Below are 20,849 nucleotides of genomic sequence, written 5' to 3' on the forward strand. Positions count from 1 at the left end.
ACTTGCTGATTTTGTTGGGTGCGAAAATGGCGCGGTGCTTACATCCGTGATGAGCCCTTGTTAGTCATAGATGCACATAAGTGAGATGATGAACATCTGGACTGTGCTCTCAAACACTCCGGAAAGAAGCTGGGGGGCACGGGGTGTGATCTTGCAATAGACTAATATGTATTTGGTCTTTGTCCCAGTTCCTGGCACGGTGCTTCTCAAAACCTTGGAATTTCCCGAGTAATAGGGGAGAGAGAAGGGTTTTATGTTACTCCCACTAAGGCCTTTTCCACCGTCCCTGAGTGTGTGCCAAAGAGGGGACTCCTGGTGGCCGCTGGGTGGCTTCAGGATTATTCCCCAAGAATAACGTCCTGCGTGTCTGGATTGCGTGCAGCCACCTGTGGTGGTTTAAGAGGAAGCTGTGGGTCCTGCGTCCACCCAATTCCACCCTGCAGCATTTAAAGCCAAGGATATTGCCCTTAAGTTAGTCTCTTTCACAATCCACTTTTTTTTTTAAGATTTTATTTATTTATTTGATACATAGAGAGAGAGAGAGAGAGAGCACAAGCAGGGGGAGTGGCAGGCAGAGGCAGAGGGAGAAGCAGGCTCCCCACTGAGCAAGGAGCCCCATGTAGGACTCGATCCCAGGACCCTGGGATCATGGCCTGAGCCGAAGGCAGACGCTTCACCGACTGAGCCACCCAGGCGCCCTCACAATCCACTTTTAAAAAGGTTCTCCAGGAAGTTGATGATACCAATCTACAAAATGGGGCAACTCTTTCACACTGTACCCGCTGGTGTCTGGTTTCAGTAATTCCGTGGTTTTGCACACCCCCCCCCCGACATTGACAGCCTTCTTGGTGACTAGAGCACACTTGTTCGCTCTGTGGCCATCTCTGAGGCTAGTGGCCAAAGCTTAGGCTGACCAAAACCTGAGCTCCATCTAGCACCAAAGCCCAAACTAGAACTCTTTTTAAATCTCATTTTAGCCATTACAGATAATCACCAAGGGATGGTGTGTTTCCCATTTTTCTTACTAGTTTCCATTTCCTTAGGCAACCAGGGAACTAGCTCCCTGGGAGTTGGGTCCAATTCTAAATTCCACTGGTCGGTTTACCTTGGGTAACTGAGTGAGGACCTCTGCTGTTCGCAGCGGGAGTGACCCCATGGCCACCCAGGAAGGTAAGGCTCCCCATCCCCTACCCTTCCTTTCTCTTCCCAAACCACATCTTTCTGTGAACCAAGGCCAGTGTAGCCCACTTCTGACACTAACGATTAGCTGTTTTTACTACCAGCACTCTGACACCAAAGTTGTGTGTGTGTGTGTGTGTTTCCCCACACCAACCGATTCTCCACCTGCCCAGATAGCGGCCTGTGGGGCGAGAAATTGCTTGGCCAGTGCAGCTTTGCACCCAGGATGTCGTACTCTTTAGTCAAGTCTCACACTAAGTACCCAGAATGAGCTTAATCCCTGAAGGCCGCCCCCACTTTAGATGCCAGGCACAAGTCCTAGGCCTCCAGTACTTCTGACCGACTGATTATAAATTGAGGGTTCCTGTGACCCCCTCCGCTGGTCCACTAATTTACTAAAATGGTTCATCGCACTCAGGAACACAGTTTCCTATTACCGACTGACTACAAAGGACGCAACTGAGGGACAGGCACATGGAAGAGATGCACAGGGCAAGGGGTAGGCCGTGGGGTGGGGTGGAGCCCCCACGCCCTCCCCAGCTGCACCACCCTCAGAACCTACCTCAGGGTGCTCACCAACACAGACACTCTCTGAACCCCATTGGTTAGGGGTTTTTATTGCGGTTCTATTATGTAAGCATGATTGATGAAATCCTGGTGGTTAACTCGGTCTCCAGCCCCCTCGCCACTCTTTGGCGGTTGAAAAGTGGGGTGAAAATTCCAGCACTCTACTCAAACTATTACTAGCAAGCGGCCTCCACGGTGAAGTTCAATAGGGGTCCACCTAGGGTCACCTCATTAGCATAAACTCAGGTATGGTTGGAGGGGCTTGTGATGAATAACCTCAAGACTCCTTTCACTAAGGAGATTCCAAGGGTTTCAGAAGCTCTTGTGCCAGGAACGTGGACAAGACCAAATACATACACATGTCTTCTTATGTCACAGATTCCCAAGAAGTAATAATAAAATGAGAAAAACGTTGATAATTGTTGAAGCTGAGAGACCGGTACATAGAGATTCATGATGCAGTCTCTGGGCTTTTGTGTGTATTTGGAAACTTCGACGCTAAGATATTTATACTAAAAGAGAATGACAGAAAGGGAGAGAAGAACCTATAAGCCATATAACGTGTTTATCAAAACGAAGAAATTAACATCGACACAATACCATTAGCTAAACTCTACAGATTTTATTTGGATTCCTCCTCCAGTTTTTCCGCTAATGTCATTTTTCTGCCCCAGGATCCAGTCCAGGAGACCACATCATAGGTAGATGCCACGTCTCCCTACTCCCTTCCAGTCTGTCAGTTTCTTGAGTCTTTTCTTGCCTTCGATGACTTTGGAACACCTTGGAAGAAGAGCAGCCAGGCATCGTGTAGACTGTCCCACAGTGTGGATTTGTCTGCTGTTTTCTCACGGTCAGACCGAGGTCATGGATTTTTGGGAGGAATAGGAAGGTGATGTGGCTTTCTCACTGCAACGTGTCAGGGAGCACATGATGTCCCCGTGACTTACGCTCATTAACCTTCATCACTTGGTCAAAGTGGCGTCTGCCAAGTTTCTCCATTACTCTTCCCTTTCTGTACTTACGACTGAGTCACTAAACCCAGCCCACACTCAGGGGATTTTAAGAGTGGAGGAAAGTCACCAGAGGGATCTAAGCAGGGAAGGAATGTCGTAGAAAGAATTCTCCGCCGGACACGTCGAGTGGGCAGTGAGAGTGGACGTGAACTGGGTTTGAGTAACGCTCGCAGTGGACTCAGCACAAGCTGGTTCTTCATTGCGTATGAGTAATGAGAAAAGGGCAAGGATGGCCCACGGTTGGGTGGCTGGGGGCCTTTCGCGGCCCCTAAACCAAGGCCTGTGCGCCCCCAGGAGCTCGTGTGCGTCCCCTGCCAGCTAGTGAGAAGCCCCTCTCCCGCTCCTGGGTCTTGCCTTGACTTGGGGCAGGCCCGAGGGTTACTGGGGCCTACAGTGACTTACACACATACATCGGGAGTTTGGGATCACCAAGGAGGGTCGGAATCGGAGCCGCAGGGAAGAGGAGACAGCCGTTGAGGGGCTGAAAGAAGCTGGAGGAAAATGAATCACCCCCAAATCCTTTTCCTCCCTCTACGTTTAACGACCCGGTTATGCGTGTGTAACCAGAGCGTCCGTGACTCAGTGGTTTCAAACAAATACTTTTATTTACCTCTGCGAGCTCCGCCAACCCGCCTCCCCCGGGCCGTGCGCGTTTTGGTTCTCCCTCCCCTGGCGTGCGAGGGGGAGGGCTGGGCGGCCACACCTGAGCCCTCACCTGCGCCGGCGGGCCCCCCGCCCGGGTTTCTTCTCCCTTCGGCGCCTGCGGGCGGGGGCGGGGGGCGCGGTGGGGGTCGGGACCTGGGGCGCGGGGCCGGGCGCCGGGCGGGCCCCACTCCCCTGCGGGGGCTTGTAGACCAGGTGGAAGATGAAGGCGTTGCAGTACCTGAGGGGGCGTGGCGCCGTCAGGGGCGTGGCTTCCGCGAGGCGGGGCGGCGCGGGCTGAGCACGCCCCTGAGGAGGGGAGAGCGGGCGGGGTCCCGGGAGCCGGATCCAGCCCGCCGGGTGCTCTCCGGGTCGAGGCCCGCGGGGGGCGGGGGTCGCAGGGAGGGGGTTCCCGGAGGGCGGAGGACCCCGCGGGGGTCGCGGGCCCTTACCAGGGCATGCAGTTGTCGGCGGCTCGCAGGCGAAAGGGGGAGCGGAAGGGGTTGGGCCGCGGGGGGCTGGTGCCCCCTCCCGTGGCCACCGCCATGGTCTGGTCGTCCATCACACAGCCGTACTCGCTGCTCTCGGTGAAGAAGGCCGGGACTCGGAGGGACTGCGGTGGGCGCGGGCCTCTGACTCTGGGAGCGGCGCCTCCGCCCAGCCCCTCCCCAGGCGCCAAGGGCGCAGACGGGGGTGGAAACCCGGGACCCAGACAGACAGGGAGGGAGGCACGAGGCAGGCAGGCAGACAGACAGACAGACAGGGTCGGGAGGGCCCTGGGCGCGCCCCGGGTCTGGAGCAGAGGGTGGGAAGAAGCGGCTATCGGAGAAGGGGGGTGGGGGGAGGCAGGAGGGGAGAGCAGGTCCCTTTTGGCCCATCCCCCACCTGTAGCCGGGGCAGCGAGCTCAGCCAAGTGTCCTTGAGACCGAAGCCGGAGTTAAATCCTGCAGACCGAGGGAGAGCGGAGAGCGGGCAGAAGCTGTCGCCCTCGGCCTTCTCCCAGGTCCCCACACTCCTACCCCAGGCTCTTACCGATAACCAGGTCGGGTTTGGGCCCCTGGAGCAGGTGGTAGGGCCGTGCAGACACCTTGATCTGCAGGTCCCTGCGGCCCCCCTTCTCCTTAGTGCCGGAGCTGAGCCGCGCGGATACCCCGGAACCAGGACGGACAGACACCTCTGGGCCATCCTGGGGAGCCAGGAGCACAGTGGAGAAACCGCTGGAAGTTAGGGCACTGGGAGGCGCTGGGCTAGGGGAGAGCAGGAGGAAGGAGGAACCCCCCCCACCCCATCCCTCACCCTCTGCAGGGTAAAATGCTGCTGGTCACTGTCAGGGGGCAGGCCGTCACCCACAAACTGCAGCTCCAGGGCTACGTGGGGGAGCAAGACCAGGAGCTCCTGAAGGACAGAGAGGACAGGTCAGGGCCCCACCCCACGGCCAACTCCACACCCAAATGCCCAACCTCGGGTCCTGGAGGGACTCACCCAAAACACCATGACCAGGTCGAACTCCTTCCCGGCTTCCACCACGTGAATTTTCAGTGATTGCTTGTTCTGGATGTTGAGCTCAGGGACTGGGGGAGAAGTTAGCCGCTTAAGAAGATGGCCTGCCTTCCTCTTCTCCCCCTCCAGCTCCCTGCCCCCTCGGTCCCGCCGCTCTGCTCTCCTTACAGGACTGGGGCACCAGGTGGGTGATGATGTAATACACGGTCAACGGGTAGGTGAGAAGCACGGCCATGGGGGAGTCCAAGCTGAGGCCCCTCCACGTGTAGTAATCCTGCCACGAGCCTGGGGGGAGCGGGTTACTGGGGGATCTGGCCCCGGCCTGGACCCCAGCAGCCCCTTCCAGTCTAAGAGCCCCCTTTTTCTCAGCCGTTCAGACTGCTGGCCCTCCAGTCCCTGTCCCTACCTCTAGCCCCCTCGGGGCCCCTCCAGCTCACCAAAGATGCCCCTGGGTGGATCTGGGGGCACAGGAGGCATCAGGGCGGGCCCATCCCCCTGGAGAAGCTGGTAGGGATCTCCTGAAAGGATGGAACGAAGAAGAGGATGCTGGGGTCAGGGAGACCCCCCACCGGCACATCCCCTTCTTCCTTCCAAAGGAGCTGTATTCCCTGGAGCTGCAGCAAGAGGAATGGGAGATTGCCTGCAGATGGGGCCTCCCAGTGGGGTGGGCAGTGGTGACTACTTTGAGGATTGGGGAAAGGCCTGAAATGGCCACGGTGGTGGTAATGGAGTTGGGTGTGTACGTGGAGGGGTTGTCTGGGGCCCGGACAACCGTTTTCTCCCCCATCCTTCCCTCTTCGCTGAGGGGCCCATGCCTGAAGAGAGACCCCACGAACCACCAAGAAGAAGGCTCAGGGCTGGCGTGCTGCCCCGGGGGTGCCTGGGGGTGCCAGGGCCTGGAATCAGCATGCTGAGGTGGGTCCAGTAGCCGCGAGTGAGGCCCCGTGAGGCCAGAAAGGCCTCCTTGTTGAAGGTTTCGCTGGTCACCTCTGGAGAGGGAGGGGGGTGGTGAGGGCCTGGTGGCTAGGACCCCAGACTATAGCTCTTCTCAGTTTCTCTCAAGGCCCCTGGGTCTGAATCTGGTTCTAGGCCTGGAGAGAACGAACATTCCCGGGTGTCTGCAGTACAGCAGGTACCACCGAACCCACAGGATCCTTGTAACAGTTCCCTGGCTTTTAGCATTGGTTAATATACTCATTTTACAGATGAGGAAACTGAGGGTCTAAAAATTCAAGTGATTAGTTCACGGTCCCCAGTTACTGGCAGAGCTGGGCAGCAAGTGCCTGCACCCCTGTTCCCGAATCCCCTGAGCTCTCTCGGGGGCGCAGGCTCCTCACACTCCTCAGCTCCAGACCCTGTCTTCAGCCCCAGGGCTCTGACCCCCAGCCCTAAATCCCCAGCATCCGGGCCTCACTCCTGCGGTCCGGCCCCGAGCACCTCTCCTGCAGGCCCGGAACCCTGTACCCAGGCGCCCAGCCCCATCGCCTTGTGGTACCTGCGGTGTAGCTGAAAGGCAGACTTGCCAGCTCCCCGGCCCGCTCCATGAAGCCTGCAAGCCTCGGGCACCAAAATCGGTGGCTCACATCATCTGGGCATCGGCGCCAGTCGGCCCTGAGACAAGCCTCTCCACAGTACAAGACGGCACTGCACTGGGGGCTGGGGTCACAGGGGGTGGTGGGCACCCAGCGTTCATCTCTGTAGGTCCTTGGCCTGCTCTTTGTCCTACAGCTGCCCATGTATCATCCGGTCTGCTTTTCTGTGCACTCTGCTCCTAACAGCTTGCTTTTGATCCCCCATCGACTTCCCGGACCCTCACTCTGTCTGCCGCGCCCCAACCCCCACCAGCCAGATTTCTCTGCTTGCCCGAGTGTTGGGGGACTCCCTCCCTCTCACTCCATCTTTCGGGCTGCTCACCAAGGTGTCAGCTTCACCTCGAAGCTGTGCCTATGGCAGACATGGCAGGTTCGAGCCCGGAGGGAGGCAAATGTGAAGCCTGGCCGGGGACCCCATGTCCGCATCGGCGTCTTGGCTAACTTCACTCCCAGCCTCGGGACCAGACTCTCCAAGTCTCTGAATGGGGGTGGAGACTGTCAGGCTGGGGGGCTCAGGAGTCCAGATCCCTAGGCCTCCCCAACCTCAGATACCAGGTTTATGTACCGATGCAGCTGGGCATCTCCCACAGTGAGCTGTCGGGGCTTCCGAGGGTCTCCGGAGCCCATGGGGCAGGCCATGCTGTGGCACAGGAGAGCATAGGCCCGAGGAACCAGGTTCTCGGTCCCTGAGCCCTTGCCTGCACTCCCCTGGGTTCCATCCATTAGCAGGTCAATGCCCAGGATGGTGCCATGTTCATCGGTCACCAGTAGGAGGCAGGAAAGGTGCAGGGGGGCAGCCTCTGGGAAAGAAGGGACAAGTCAAGGGCGGGGAGCCCCAGAGATGGTCAGGGTCGGGAGTATGAACATCAGGCCTACAGGGGCTAGGCGGGTCAACTAAGTGAACGGAGCGGAGCGGGTAGAGAGGGAATGCCTCATCGGAAGGGGACACCTGCTGCACAGTGCCGGGGCGTGTATGGCCATGCAGAAGTGTGCACCTGCTGTTGGAACTTTCTGGAATTTTTTCTTTCAATGTATACATGTTGGCTCAAAGAAAACCAACAAAACAAAAAACATTGTGGGTCAATGAAAACATCTTTCCCGGCCAGACTGGCCTTCAGGCCAGCATTGGTGACTCCTGGCCGGGCTGCCTGGGAGAGGGGGTCTTCCAAAGGGCAGAAGGCCCAGCCCAGGGTTCTTACCACTTCTCCACCCCTTCCTCCTCTCAGGGCCCGCTTCGTCGCCCGCCTTGTCCGCCCGGCGATCATCCTCGCCGCCTCCTGCCTCCTGCTCAGCCTCCTCCGTCTGCCCTGCAGGCTTCGCTTCCTGGCGGGGCTCCCTGCTGCGGGCGGCCGGCTCCCCACCCTCCTCCGGATCTGCCTTCACCACGCCTGCGCTCTCCTTGTCCCCCTTCTCTTCCTCCTCCTCTGCTTCCTCCCCTTCCTCCAGGCTGACAAAGCTGACATAGGGGCTTAGATCTCGCAGCTGGAGTGGGGGCTCATCTCCCAGGAACCCGGCAACCCCCAGGCCTGGTCCAGGGCCTGGCTCCGCCCCTTGCCCCAGGCTGATGCCCACACTATGGTTGGGCAAGACATGGAGCACCCAAAGGGCAGGGTCCTGGGGCAGCCTTCTGATCTGAGCCTCCAGCTGGCGCCAGTGACCCTCAAGGCTGGCCCCCCCAGCCCCACGTTTTGCCGTGAACTTTCGGAACCAGCCAAACAGGAGGGCAGCGAAATCAAGGAACTCATCTCGGTATCCAGACACAAACTCCATGTCTTCAGGGCCGCAGGTTCTGGGCCCAGACTGAGCAGAGGAAGGGATGTATGGTGAGGGAGAGGGTAGGGATGGGTTTGGGGCTGGGTCCCCAAATGGGGGGTGTGTGGGTTTGAGGGTCACTTACAGTGGGACCTCTGGGTGAGTGTTAGCAGCTAAGACAAGTTTTCAGGGCTAAGGGTGGGAGTTCAGGGTGAGAACCGGGGCTGGCCTTGGAAGCGGGCAAGCAGGGTTTAAGATGAGTAGTCAGGAGTGAGATGGTACCTGGGCCTCAAAATCTGAGGCTCAACCCCTCAAAAGTAGGGTTTGATTTGTGACTAGATTTGGAGGGCTAATCCTATGGGGAAGGGCTTGGTGAGGAGGAATTATTTTGGATCCGTCTGTAGGGGGTGGGAGGAGGGACCCGGAGCCGGGGCATCCCCTCGGCATGGATCGGTTAGGCGGGGAGCCCCCGCGGACCCAGCCCCTCCCGGCCGCTCCACCACTCCGGTACCTGCAGCCGCCACCACTTTTCGAAGGTAAATACCTCGGGGCTGGGGGAGCGGGCGTGACGTCAGGGCGGCCGGAGCCCGCGGCCCGCGGCCCGGGTGGCCCCGCCCCATGCGTCCGAGGCTCGCGCGGAGGGGGCCGTGCCGGCTCTGTGGCCCCTAGCGGACTTCCCCGGGGACATCACCGGGCATGTGACCGAGTCGCCGGCGCCCGGCGGGGAAGCGAAAGCGCCGAGGGGGTGGAAGGAGCCGTGCGGCCGTGCCTGCGAGTCCTCGGGCCCTGCGGCCTGACCTGGGGCGGCCGGATGGGCGTCCAGGAGCCGGGCTGAGTTAGTCGGTGCGCCGCCCGCGCCGTGCGCCCCGCCTAGCAGTCGCGCGCGCTCGCGTTTCGCTTTGCGGGGACCTTCCCTGCCGTCTCCTGTCGGCGCGGGCCCGGGGCCGACTGGGGGCGCGGGGGTGCGGGGGCGCGGGGGCGCAGAGCCCCGCCTCCGGGGCTTTCCCCGCGGCGGCGGGCGGCGGACGCGCGCGGGCCCGCAGTACCGACCGCGCTGTCGGTTCGGACGGTGCGAGCGCGGGAGGAGGGCGCCGCCAGCTCGTGCTGCATCCCCCCACCCCACCCCACAACCCCGGCCGGGACTCGCCGCCGACGGCCGCGGCTGCCCGGCATTCCCGCGGGCCCGGGACGAAGCCGCTGGACGCCGCGCTCCGGTCCCGCCCGGCTCCCGAGATGAGCCCGCGCTGGGGCGCCGGGTTCCTCGCGCTCCTCTTCCTGCTGGCGCAGCTGCCTCCGCCAGGTTCGTCCGGGGCCGGGCTGGCCCCCAGGTCCCCGAGTCCGCGGACGGGATGGGGGCGGCGCGGGGGACGGGGGCGCCGAGGGCCGCGGGGTTGTGTTGAGTGGCAAACCGGGGTCCCCATGCAGCCGGGGCGGGAGACAGGCTGGGGGACACCCGGGTTCGGGCCGTGTTCAGGACGTGTTTGGGGGTGTGATGTGTGGGTTGGGCCCGGGGGTCAGATCCGGGATCGAGGGAAGAGGCGCAGTACCAGCGCGGGGAGCCCTTTAGGCGGGGAACCTCCGCTGACCACCTGTGTCTTCTCCCCGCCCCCCCGCCCCAGGCGATGGCAACGAGGGTAGCGCCATCGGGAGTTGTTACTGCCACAAAGCGATTCCTTCCGGCCCCCCTCCGATGGCGGAGTTCATGGCACATCTCCGAAAACACCTGAGAGCCTACGATCGCTGTAATTCCTACGTCAGGTAGTCTCACCGAGCACTGGGAGCGCAACGCCTCTGGGGGCCTCCAGGACCCTCGCTGCTCCACCTGGAACCCCCGGGGGGGGGAGGGGGAACCTAACCCCCTCCCAGGATTCCGTTCGCCCCGTGTGTCTCCATATCTTGCTTTCCCTTTCCCACCTACCTGGGAATTTCCCAGTCTGGGCAGACCGGGCTCATTGGCTCTTGGCAGTGACTTCACATCTTTGGAACGAGGAAAGAGCTGAGACCACTTTCTTCCTTCCTAGGTTCCAGCTACACTCCCGGAGTGTGTGTGGGGGCAGCAAAGATTCGTGGGTTCAACAGTTGATGAGCTGCTTTGATCGCAAAGGTACCGCTTTCCCCCTCCTCCCCGGGGGTCTGCCCCTTACAATCTTCCTTGCCTCTGTCCCGTCCCCATGACACCTCGCGTTCCTATTGTACCTGGTGTCAGCCAAAGTCCCTTAGACCCCAGTTCACCCAATGTTGCTCACCATCGCTGTTCTGATTTTTGCCAGTTCCTCCTGTGCTCTTATTTACTTAATATTTTTCTTGAAAGCAAGGCACTACTTTTGTTTTCCAGTATTTTACTATGGAAATGTAAAGACTTACACAAAAGTTGAAAGAACTGTTCAGGGAACGTCTATAGGCCCACCACCTAGATTCTACGTTATTTGGCTTTTGTATATTTGTATTTCACATCTTTTCTGTGGTAGGTACAAAATACAGCAAATGTAATTTATATTTTACAATATCAAGTTTTACAGCATGTTAACTATATTGGTTTTAGGGCATGCCCATCTGTCTATCCTATCCGTCATCAATGCACCTTATTGTTTTTAAAAGATTTTGAGAGAGAGAGAGTGCATGGGGGGGGGGTGCAGAGGGAGCAGACTCCCAGCTGAGCAGGGAGCCCGAAAGGGGGCTCTATCTCAGGACCCTGAGATCAGGACCTGAGCTGAAGGCAGAAGCTTCCCCGACAGAGCCACCCAGGTGCCCCCACCTTATTTTTTTGATGCATTTCCAAGTTAGCTGCAGGCATGACCACACTTCATCCCCAAGCATTTCAGCATGTGCATTATTGAGCTCAATACTTTATTGTGCTTTTCCTCTTTTGAGGTAAAATTTACATACAATAAGACGAATAAAATTGTTATGTGTACACATGCCACTTTTAAAAAACTTAACTAGCAGCTTGTCCTAAAGCAATAACATCTGGAAGTCACAAAGCTGATGTGCCCGGCTGTATTTTTCTTCTAAAATAAATACACAAAAACCCGTTCTAACCTGTCGCAGCATAAGTTGTCTGATGTAGCTTCCGTGGTGCACAGACTGCTCTGTGGGCTAGAGACCTACATGCAGGCTTTCCCTTAATCCTCCTAGCTACTGTGGCCCTTGGTAGGAAAATCCTCCCTGCTTTAGAGCTGGAAGAAAGGCATCCCAGGGAAGTCAAGAGACAAGGAACAAGGTCACGGTCACATGGCGACCCTGTAGCAGAGCCAGGCTTCCAACCCAGGTCTCTCCACCTCCCCGTTCAGGAGGCATGCCCTTCCCAGTGCTTCCCTGTTGCGGTCTGCCCTCTTCTTGGACTGCTTCTTCACTTGGTCCCCTCATCTCATAGCCCTGATTCCTTATTTCTCGCCTCTCCAGAATGTGGATACGCTAACTCTGGGAGTGCAGCCCCCCGGGGACATTTACCTCCTGCCAGCACCCAGGTTCCTGAGCCCACACAAAGGGCACCTTCAGACATGGGCTCCCCTGCTCAGACGTACCTGCCATCCACCTCGCAGTCTACCGTGCAGCCCACGCTTCCAGCTGGGGAACAGGCCTTAGACAAAAAGCTCACCCACGCCAATGAAATCACTACATCCACTGAGGGCCAAGGTCTGGGGGCTGGGCCTGAGGCTGGGGAGAGACAGAAGCAGCTGGAAGAAAAACCAGGGCCTTCAGCGTGGACTTCAGCCATGGTGCCTGTGCTGTCCCTCCTGACCATCGTCTTCATTCTTACCACCGTCCTCCTGTATGTGCTCTGCAAGAGGATGAAGCATTCACTGCAGCAGTCTCCAGGTAAGCTGGCCCTCTGGGCCCCTCTCCTGGGGACTCGGAGCTTCCTTGGCAGGGATCCTGCCCCCACTAGCTCCTAGGTGGCTGGAAACCTGCCCCAGACAGACAGATAAGCAGGCTGTCTGCACCGCGGACCATAGGCCATGAGAGAAGAGCCAGCTAGAGACATTTACATAATAGGAAGGGAGGGAAGGAAGCCATCACAGGCCCAGGGACCTGGGCTTGGCCTTCAGAGCCAGGCGGGGCTTGGAGCAACATGGTACGATGGCAGCTAGAGCAGGCTAGGGGGAGATGAGCCTGTGGAGGAAGGTGGGGGCCATTCATTTAATTCACCAATCTTTACTGAGCACCTACTCTGTACTAGGTTGTATAGTTGATGTTTTGGGTTCTAATTCCCCAGTTCAAGCCATTCTCCCAACTTTCCTTAATCTTAGAGCTGATATCTTAATTTCCTTATCTTTTCCAGATTTGCAGCTTCCTTACACACCCGTGGCATCAGACTCCAACGCCTGAGCTGAGAGTGGGAAACCCATAAGGGTAGACGCTGTGATTTATTCAGCCCCATATGCCTTTGATTAATACATCAGAATAATCTCTGGCACATAATTGGCACTCCATAGCTATCTGATGTTTAATATACAAACATCCAGCCACTGCCCTCTTGTAGACCCTTCCTGGGTTTTTTTCCTATGCTATAATGTGAAATCTACCTTTTACTGTAATACCCTAGACAAATTATGTGTTTAATTACAAAGATTATTTTTATGATTATTGACTCTTCTTTCTGCAGACACTGGCCTCATGTCCTTGCTCCCTTACCATGGTTCCTGGCTCCAGCCCCTCCGCTCAGGGTCCCACCGCCCCCTTGTCCCAGTCTGTCTTCACACACCGGCTGTTCCTCCCCTGACTCCCCACTGCAGGCCTGGGCCCTCCCCCTGCTTCCTCCCTCCTCAGCAGGCACCATGCAGTTTGCTTTTATTTCCTCAATCCCCGTATCACCCACATATGTTCCAGTGAAAGTCTGAGCTCCTTGCTTTCGTTGCTGTTGTTTTTATCATTAAAACCCCTAGTTCTTCTTTTGTCTCTTTCAATGAAGAAGAATGTGTCTTCACTGGTCCAGTCTGCAGAAGCCTGTGGTAGGGACACAGGGTGTTTGAGGAAGTGCGCTGGGTGTCTGAATCTCTGTCTGAGCTTGTCAGCACGTTTGTGGCGTGCACCTGCGGGCGCACCCTGCTGGAAGAGCCAGGCATCGTCGCGGGCCGGCTTGATCTTCAAGTGTCTCCGTCCCCACCTCCTGCCCCTTTGTCCTCAGATACTCTGCCCAGCAGGGCCGTTATGTGGCAGCCCCGACTTCCCACGCTACAGGTCTCCGGGTTTTGTCCCGGGTGCCGTGTGGTGGCCTTCCTCCAAGCTCTCCCTCTACCTGGTCGGCCTAGTTTTCCAGCAACTGCTCACAGGTTCGGGCCACATCGCTGAGCTTGAGGCGAGCGTAGTCCACTCGCTTCAGGGCCATCTGACAGTCCTTCCTCGAAGAGTAGCTGGAGCCCTCATGGGGCTGCCCCGTGGCCACCTGCAGGACATTCAGATGGATCAGTGACCCACCCCTTCCCTTACCCAGCTCCCCACCCCAGAGCGCATCAGGTCTCTTGTCTCGTTTCTTCCCTGAATGTGAAGCCGTTCGGGCACATGGGAGGTGGCTGGGTGACCCAAGGTAAGTCACTGAACTTGTCTACGTCATCTGTAAAACGTGGGTAAGCCTAACTACCTCCTAGAGTTGTAGGATTAGATAAAGCAGTGTCTGGTACGTTGTAAAAACTTAAGAGTGCTGTTGTAAAAGACTTGAGAACCCTCTCAACCCTGTCCCTTTTCTCGGGGCGTTGCCGCTTCGGGCCCCCGAGGTCAGGTCAAGGTTCTGAGTGCACAGTCTCGTGGCTTTGGCACTGATCACCAGTCCTTTCCCAGGACTTCCCCGTCCAGCCGCTCATGGGATGCGGGCCAGCAAACTCGGCAAGGCCGCCTTTAATATTTTCCCTCCAGAGAGGGAAGCCGACACTGGAAGGGAGGGATTCTGCAAAGGTGTCCCCGCCCGCTCCGAAGGCCAAAGCCCCGCCCCGAAAGATCCCGGCCGGCCAAGGCTAGGGCGGAGAGCGGGGTGGGGGCGCAGCACCTCCCACCGCACACACCTGGGTGAGGTAGCGGATCTGAGCCGACAGCTCCGCCTCCACGTGCTGCACCGAGGCCGTGAAGGCCGCCGCCTGCCGGTCCAGGAGCCGCTCGTTGGTTTTTTCCTTGGACAGTTCCAGGATCACAGTACCTGCGGGGGCGAAGAGAGGGCCGGGGCTGGCCGGAGAGGGCCGGGGCTGCCCTCCGCGGGCACCTGGGGTCCCTCCCCTCCCCGCCGCGAGCGCAGGTGCCGGCCGTTGTGTCCCGAACCTGCATTCTGGAGAATGGCGCCGATTTCCCGTTCGATATCCTCCAGGGCGCGCAGCCTCTCGTTCGCCAAGCTGTAGGTAGCCATCGCCGCCCTGGGGAGCCCCCCGAGGAGCCCCCGCCCCGGCCCCAACTCCACGGGGTTTTTCTCCGTCCGCGAAACGCGACGCTGGAGCCCGGAAGCGGCTGTCGGCTTGCGCCTGCGCAGGGCGCGCTCGGAGCTGCGACTACAATTCCCAGGATGCTCGGCGCCGCCTGGCCTGGTGAACTACAACTCCCAGGGTATCGAGCGCCTGCCCGGGTCTGCGCCGCCGCCGCCCCCTCGCGACCCCCTGTGGTAAGAGGCGGGAGTGAAGCGTTCGAGGTCGTTGAGCCCTGCGCGCCTTCGCGACGCTCCTGGGGGCTCGATTTTGATGTCTTCTACGAGAAGTGCCCGCGCGGCTGCTGGTGCTGGGTGAGGATGATGGGAGCCCTGGGGTGCTCCGCCTGCCCGCCCCGCTCCGCCGTCCGTCGGGGCCTGGAGATAGGCTGACTCGGTGAGTGTTACATTGTTCCTCCCGGGCGGGAGCCCCGCCGACCCCCCAGGCTTAGCAACGTGTTCCCCGGAGCTGGCTCCTTTCGGCCTTCCCCCCTTCCCCTTCCGGCCGCCGGTTACTCGGCCGGGTCTGGGGATGCGGCACGAATGGGATGGGCTCTCAGGTGACAGCGAGGTCGACGTTTGCTCCGAGGCGTGCGCAGGGTGCACCTGCGGGAGCCCCGAGAGAGGATTCTGGGGGGGCAGCGCTGCTGGAACCGCGTCTTGCGGGTTAACCGGGTGGACGAGAGGCTGCGGTGGAAAAGGGGAGCGGCGCAGGCAAGGGCGTGGGGCCGGGGAGGGGGTGCCTGGCGCCGCCCAAGTACCACGAGGGATTCAAGTTTGAGCCGAGCGAGTGCAGCGTGGCGGCGGTGAGGCTGGAGTGGGAGCCGGATCAGGAAAAGGCTTGCAAGCTGAGTAATTTGGACCTTGTTCTGAAAGCCCTTGAAGGATCTTCAAGAAGTGTGTTATGGCCAGGTTTTTGGAAAGGTCAATCTGGACAGCCCCTGGAAGATGGAGAATGAAGCTACTTGGCACAGGGTTAGCAAATGAATGGAGATTTTCGGTTCATCTTGAGAGACCTAGCATTTAACTTCACTCCTTTTGAAGATCCTAATCAAAGAACACCAAGGGGATTTTATTAAGGGGTCAGAGAGACAGAGAGAGAGAGAGAGAGAGGAATTAATAGCAAAACTTTAGATAGAAGCTGGAAGACAGAAGAGTAAGTGATGACTGATTTAGTAGTGAAGTGGTAATGAAGCCAGCAGTGGAGAAAGCTTAAAAGCAACTTGATTTCGGGCGCCTGGGTGGCTCAGTCCTTAGGCGTCTGCCTTCGGCTCAGGTCATGATCCCAGGGTCCTGGGATCGAGTCCCACATCGGGCTCCCAGCTCTGTGGGAAGCCTGCTTCTCCCTCTCCCACTCCGCCTGCTTGTGTTCCCTCTCTCGCTGTGTCTCTCTCTGTCAAACAAATAAATAAAATCTTAAAAAAAAAAAGCAACTTGATTTTCTCTTAAATTAGTGCCATCATGTACACTGGGGTGTAGGTGATAGTAAAATGAGGAGGATTATGTAAAGTAGTTAGACCCCCCTGCCCCCCCCAGATCTTCTCCTTTAATGCATACATCTCTGCAACCACTCAATCCCAACCCATCAGATTCCTGGAGGTTTCTTTGTTGAAGATGGAAAACAGAGGGTCTTTGGTGTGAAAGGCCCACCCAGGGCACAGTTGTATTGAAAACAGAGATTAGGGGTGCCTGGCTGGCTCAGTCGGAAGGGTAGTGAGTTTGAGCCCCACGTTGGGAAGTAGAGATTACTTGAATGGATACATAAATTTAAAAAAAAAAAACAACTTAAAAAACAAAAAGAAAATAAGGATTAAATGAAAGTTTATTTACTGAGTTGTTCCAATCTGGAATTTTATACTCCGGCTGTGCTAGGATGAAGGCTAAAAATGCAACGATTCAACAACATAGAACTTAATTTTTTTCCCCCGTAAAACAGCCCAGCGTGGGTAATTCAGCCGTACAGATCAGCTGGAGATCAAGACGAGCTGCTCAGCTCTGCCACCCTGTAGGGTCTTGTACTCCAACGTGTGGTCTGCAGGTCGGCAGCACTGACATGACCTAGAAGCTCGCTAGACCTGCAGAATCGCAGGCCCCGCACACATCTTCCGATTCAGTATCTGGGTTTGAAGTTCCTCAGGTGATCTGAATGCACAGTAACCTCTGAGGGACACTGCCCTGGGGCAGTGCCGTCTGTCCTGTAGAGACTGGCTGGCTGCCTGCCTGGGTCATAGCTGGCAGTGAGGGGGAGGAGGAAACATGGGGGAGGCAGACCCCGGCTCAGAGGTCTGACTAGGAAGCAGCCCAGATAATTCCTACTCACATTCCGCTGAATAAACAGTCGTATGGTCTCACCCAACTCTGGGGTTCTGGGAAATCCAGTCCTTACCTAGGTGGCCAGCTTCTGTCCTCATAGCACGGAGGAAGAGATTTTAGGGGAGACGTGGACTCTCAGAACAGCCAAAACAAAGATGGAATAAAGACATTTTGATGTGTCCAGAGGTGGCAAATTTTTCTGCCGAGTTCCCTCAAAATGACAGTGATTCAGGGAAGACCACCTGGTGCTGGAAGAGAAAGGTCATCAGGACGACTCTGGATAACTTACGTGTAGACTTGAAAGCATAAATATTGAATATTGACCTAACCTCCACTGATACCATTCTCTTGGGAGTATGGGATGCCAGGAGGGAAAGTATTCGGCTGTGGGGGAGAGGGGCAGAAGGGAGCTCAGTCTTCACCTCGTATGGCAGGACGCCAGAGATGCTTAAGAAGAAAATCAGAAAGTAGCAAAGTGAGCAGGTTGTTTGGGAACATGGAGGTCAATACCAGAAGGAACATCTGAAGTAGGTGAAGGTGGCTGCCTCTGGGGAGAAGGGAGTTGGAGAGGGTTGGGGTATGGGCCTTGTGATTGTGTCCGACCCCTTACACCATGTGCATATATGACTTTGAAAATAACAACGCACTAAAAGCGAAGTGGTAGAGAGGAAACGAGTAGAGATTTACTTCATGTGTAAGAAACCTGGGTGTGGAGGAGTGTCTTCTCTTTGGTCTCCTTCCTTCCTCGAGTGGAAGAGACTTGCATGGGTTTATGCACCATGGAGGAAGAACCAGTGGAAAGAGGCAGAGGTAGAAGAGAGGCGGGTGGTGGGATGAATCGGGGTCTCGGAGGAGGTGGGAGGGGAGATATCTGAGCACAGGTGGAGGGATGAGCTTTGAACGGGAGAAGGCGGCTTGACCTTGGATGCATAGAGAATTGGGATCCATGTTGATGTTTGTGGGTAGGAGGTGGGAAGTTGAAATCATTCGTCCCTCGCAGCCTCATCTCTGTGAAAAACAGGAAGATTTGCAAGGTGGTGAGGGAGGTGGCCAGGAGGGTGGCGAGGGACAAAGGCTCATCAGGAATTGAGGGCCCAGCTGAGGTTAGAGACCATAGGGGCAACGGCCCCAAATGCGTACCCAGTGCCCAGTGTTGACACCTAGGATGTGTTAAAAATTACTTGTTGAATGAACAAGTATGTCCAGTTGTGTGATTTTTCTGTGGTGGTGCTCGCTAACCCTGTCAGGCGGGGCGGGCAGGGTGGTGGTGGGACGGAGCCCAGGCTGGGGTCTGAGAGCAGGTGTTTGAAAGGAGGGGCAGTTGAGCTAGAGGATGGGATTGCAGTGGGCAAGGTGGGCTCCAAGTTCCGTCTGGAAAGAAAGGAACAGACGGGCCAAGGGCCTGGCGACAAAAAAAAAAAAAAAAAAAAAAAAAAAACCACCAAGAAGCCGTTAAAAAGGTGATTATGATTGTGTACCTTAACATTTAAAAAGTGAATTATTAAAAATATCAGGAGCAAAATGCTTTGCAACTAGGGGTGTTGGCTGCACAGCATTGTGGATGTATTAAATGCCACTGAACAGTTTAAAGTGGTTAATTTTATGTTCTGTGAAGTTTTCCTCTGTGAAAAAACCAAAACAAAAAATTAAAAAACCCCAAAAATCGCCCCCAAAAATACGAACCTAGGAACAAATTCAGAAGACAATGACAGACTGGGAAAAATATTTGCAAAATATATGACAAAGGGCTCATTTTTTTAGTATATAAAGAGCCCTTAGAGTATGTTAAAAAAAAAAAAAGTACCCAAATAAGTCAGGTTGTATCCTTACCCATAATCAAACAAATGCAAATTAAAACTCAAATGATACCATATTTCACTTGCTTGATTGGCGGGATCCTAAAGATGCTCACAGTCTTTGACTCAGCAAGTCTGCTTTTAAGAATTTGTTCTACAGGGGCGCCTGGGTGGCTCAGTTGGTTAGGTGTCTGCCTTCGGCTCAGGTCATGATCTCAGGGTCCTGGGATCGAGCCCTATGGAGCACCATGTTGGGCTCCCTGCTCAGTGGGGAGTCGGCTTCTCCCTCTGCCCCTGCCCCTACTCACACTCATACTCTTTCTCTCTCAAATAAATAAAATCCTTAAAAAAAAAAAAAAAGAATTTGTCCTACAGATCTAGTTCCTGTATGCAAAAAAGACCTGTCTTCGGGGATAATGATCGTACCCGTGTTTGCATTAGCAAAAGAGCAGACCTCCTTCACGTCTCTTGGCAGGAGACTGGTAAAAATAAATGCCATCCAGGGAATGCAAAGTCATGCAGCTCCTTGAAAGAATAAGGAAGTTCAGTATGTGTCGATACAGAAAAGAATGCACCATTAAGGGGAAAAGCATGGTATAGAAGAGTGGTCACAGCATGCGAGTATCTATCCAAAATAAGGGGGAAATACACTCCTGCAGATATGACTGAGTCCCAGCAATATCTGTGGAAGAAGAATAACAGGATTGGTGTTAGTGGTCGCCTCTGGGAATGAGGGGCACGAGGGAGCCTTCTTTTCACTGCTGTATACGGTTTGGATTGTTTTTTTTTTTTTCTTTCCACCATGTGCATGTTTTACCTTCTTAAAAACATTAAAAACTTTATGAACGCTAAAAAAGAAAAAAAAAAAGACATCGTTTTTCACATCGTGTGCTAATTCAGGATCCAGATGCGTGGATTCTTCCTGGGACCTGCTGAATCAGAATCCGGGAAGGTAGAGCCTGGGACAGTGTGTTTCTCATGCCCCCGCCTCGGTGGGGCGGGCGGGGGGGGGTTCTGATGCACCTGGAAACCTGCTGAGCTCCATGGGCTGAGAGCTCAGCCATCAAGGAGCAGGCTCGCGGGAATCAGAAGGATACCGGCAGTTCGTCCATGTGGCAAAGACCAGGTTGCGTGGGGTAGGGGCAAGCAAGGTCCCTCGCATTTTGGCAGCACTTAAATATGTGGGTAAACAGTGGTCTAATTAGATGTCGGGCGCCAGAGACTGCAGGCCCCCTTGGCCCCATCCGGAACTACTTTGCCTTTTGCTGTCTCTGCCCCGTTCCTGCCTTCACACTCGGTGCTGCCATCACCCAGAAGGTTCCAACTCGTTCCTCATCTGCCAGTTCTCTGCTCCAAGGTCCCTCCCTCCGGGGACATCTTCCCCAAACCCCAGCCTAGGTCAGCCCTCCCTGACGTGTGTTCTCCTCACCCCGGACTTCTCCTTTGGAGCACGGGTACCGTCATGAGGTCACTAGGGAACGATTTAACGGTGGCTTTGGTCACTGCGATGTCCCTCCACGACGCCCGGCAACATGATAGAGGGACTCCAGGGCGGGCTGCTCACGGAGGGAATGAATGAGCCTTACGAGACGCGGGAGATGAAATCTGGGTGACAGGAGTGGGAGTGCGGGGGTGGGGGGGCGCGGCACGAGCCGGGTCCGTGGCGGGTCGCTCCCACCCCGTAGCCCAGTGTCCGGGAGTGCCTGGTGAAGGTCCGAGAAGCTGCGGTGGGACCTTGCTTCTGGGACTTGCCTGCACAGGCGTGACTCCCTGTGGCCCCACGGAATGTTGCGTGGCTTCTGTCCCGGGAGGGCCGCTGCCGGGCTCCCAGCAAGCCCCAGGAACGGGTGGCCCGACCCCCGAGCGCCTGGCCACAGCAGGTCACCACCCAGTCGTGTGTCCGCGGCGAGAGGGAAGAGCCGGCCGGCCTACGGAGAAGTGAGTGGCTGTTTCCCCTGTAAAGGCATCAGCTGACGGTGGTTTTACCCAAACTGTACCCTTGAGCTTGGACTGAGCACATCAAGTTTCAGTGTTTACCTTGGAGCGCACGACAGCCCAGTGGTTTGGACATTGATTGACCACCTTTGGGCCCGGCGAGCTGGCTGGCCAG

At 56.5% G+C, this 20,849-nt stretch overlaps 3 protein-coding genes and 1 long non-coding RNA gene across 6 annotated transcripts; 1 reads left to right on the forward strand and 3 right to left on the reverse strand.

Annotated features, from left to right (window-relative positions):
- Nucleotides 1–2,362: 2,362 nt before the first annotated feature.
- Nucleotides 2,363–8,893, reverse strand: ZMYND15 (zinc finger MYND-type containing 15). 3 transcript variants are annotated; one of them, XM_073881591.1, is made up of 14 exons: nucleotides 8,757–8,772; nucleotides 7,693–8,293; nucleotides 7,059–7,293; nucleotides 6,816–6,971; nucleotides 6,397–6,557; nucleotides 5,738–5,890; nucleotides 5,339–5,419; nucleotides 5,070–5,186; nucleotides 4,884–4,972; nucleotides 4,698–4,796; nucleotides 4,434–4,587; nucleotides 4,287–4,345; nucleotides 3,854–4,014; nucleotides 2,363–3,642 (listed from the first exon to the last, which is right to left on the reverse strand). In XM_073881591.1, exons 2-14 carry the CDS (start codon nucleotides 8,261–8,263, stop codon nucleotides 3,471–3,473), a joined length of 2,208 nt encoding a protein of 735 aa, XP_073737692.1. In that variant the 5' UTR covers nucleotides 8,264–8,293; nucleotides 8,757–8,772; the 3' UTR covers nucleotides 2,363–3,470. The 3 variants fall into 3 exon arrangements, with proteins under 3 accessions (XP_073737692.1, XP_025720084.2, XP_073737693.1); XM_025864299.2 differs by having other exon boundaries at nucleotides 4,287–4,380; nucleotides 4,421–4,587; nucleotides 7,693–8,893; XM_073881592.1 differs by lacking the exon at nucleotides 5,738–5,890 and having other exon boundaries at nucleotides 7,693–8,893.
- CXCL16 (C-X-C motif chemokine ligand 16) lies at nucleotides 8,893–12,827 on the forward strand. Its single transcript, XM_073881593.1, has 5 exons — nucleotides 8,893–9,545; nucleotides 9,865–10,003; nucleotides 10,267–10,349; nucleotides 11,648–12,064; nucleotides 12,528–12,827. The coding sequence occupies exons 1-5, from the start codon at nucleotides 9,479–9,481 to the stop codon at nucleotides 12,572–12,574; spliced, it is 753 nt and encodes a 250-aa protein (XP_073737694.1). The 5' UTR covers nucleotides 8,893–9,478; the 3' UTR covers nucleotides 12,575–12,827.
- On the reverse strand, nucleotides 11,076–14,672 carry MED11 (mediator complex subunit 11). The gene is made up of 3 exons (XM_025864303.2): nucleotides 14,495–14,672; nucleotides 14,245–14,375; nucleotides 11,076–13,631 (listed from the first exon to the last, which is right to left on the reverse strand). The coding sequence occupies exons 1-3, from the start codon at nucleotides 14,577–14,579 to the stop codon at nucleotides 13,494–13,496; spliced, it is 354 nt and encodes a 117-aa protein (XP_025720088.1). The 5' UTR covers nucleotides 14,580–14,672; the 3' UTR covers nucleotides 11,076–13,493.
- Nucleotides 14,673–16,434: 1,762 nt separating this feature from the next.
- LOC112817250 (uncharacterized) lies at nucleotides 16,435–19,467 on the reverse strand. The gene is made up of 2 exons (XR_003206340.2): nucleotides 19,166–19,467; nucleotides 16,435–17,951 (listed from the first exon to the last, which is right to left on the reverse strand). It is a non-coding gene; the product is annotated as an uncharacterized lncRNA (long non-coding RNA).
- Nucleotides 19,468–20,849: the final 1,382 nt, after the last annotated feature.

This window comes from Callorhinus ursinus, unplaced genomic scaffold (genome assembly GCF_003265705.2).
Source record: "Callorhinus ursinus isolate GAN/ISIS: 27379988/994484 unplaced genomic scaffold, GSC_fseal_2.0 scaffold43, whole genome shotgun sequence".
Taxonomy (NCBI): domain Eukaryota; kingdom Metazoa; phylum Chordata; class Mammalia; order Carnivora; family Otariidae; genus Callorhinus; species Callorhinus ursinus.

What these genes read in the sequence shown, in the direction of transcription:
- ZMYND15 (XM_025864299.2), bottom strand. Translation starts at nt 8,263, where the DNA reads ATGGAGTTTGTGTCTGGATACCGAGATGAGTTCCTTGATTTCGCTGCC. An exon ending in CCTGAGCCTTCTTCTTGGTG is followed by an intron (nt 5,420 to 5,737) that starts GTTCGTGGGGTC and finishes CCATCCTTTCAG; the next exon opens with GAGATCCCTACCAGCTTCTC. An exon ending in ACCTGGTCATGGTGTTTTGG is followed by an intron (nt 4,797 to 4,883) that starts GTGAGTCCCTCC and finishes TCTGTCCTTCAG; the next exon opens with GAGCTCCTGGTCTTGCTCCC.
- MED11 (XM_025864303.2), bottom strand. Translation starts at nt 14,579, where the DNA reads ATGGCTACCTACAGCTTGGCGAACGAGAGGCTGCGCGCCCTGGAGGAT. An exon ending in CGCCATTCTCCAGAATGCAG is followed by an intron (nt 14,376 to 14,494) that starts GTTCGGGACACA and finishes TCGCCCCCGCAG; the next exon opens with GTACTGTGATCCTGGAACTG. An exon ending in AGATCCGCTACCTCACCCAG is followed by an intron (nt 13,632 to 14,244) that starts GTGTGTGCGGTG and finishes AATGTCCTGCAG; the next exon opens with GTGGCCACGGGGCAGCCCCA.
- CXCL16 (XM_073881593.1), top strand. Translation starts at nt 9,479, where the DNA reads ATGAGCCCGCGCTGGGGCGCCGGGTTCCTCGCGCTCCTCTTCCTGCTG. An exon ending in CGCTGTAATTCCTACGTCAG is followed by an intron (nt 10,004 to 10,266) that starts GTAGTCTCACCG and finishes CTTCCTTCCTAG; the next exon opens with GTTCCAGCTACACTCCCGGA. An exon ending in GAGCTGCTTTGATCGCAAAG is followed by an intron (nt 10,350 to 11,647) that starts GTACCGCTTTCC and finishes TCGCCTCTCCAG; the next exon opens with AATGTGGATACGCTAACTCT.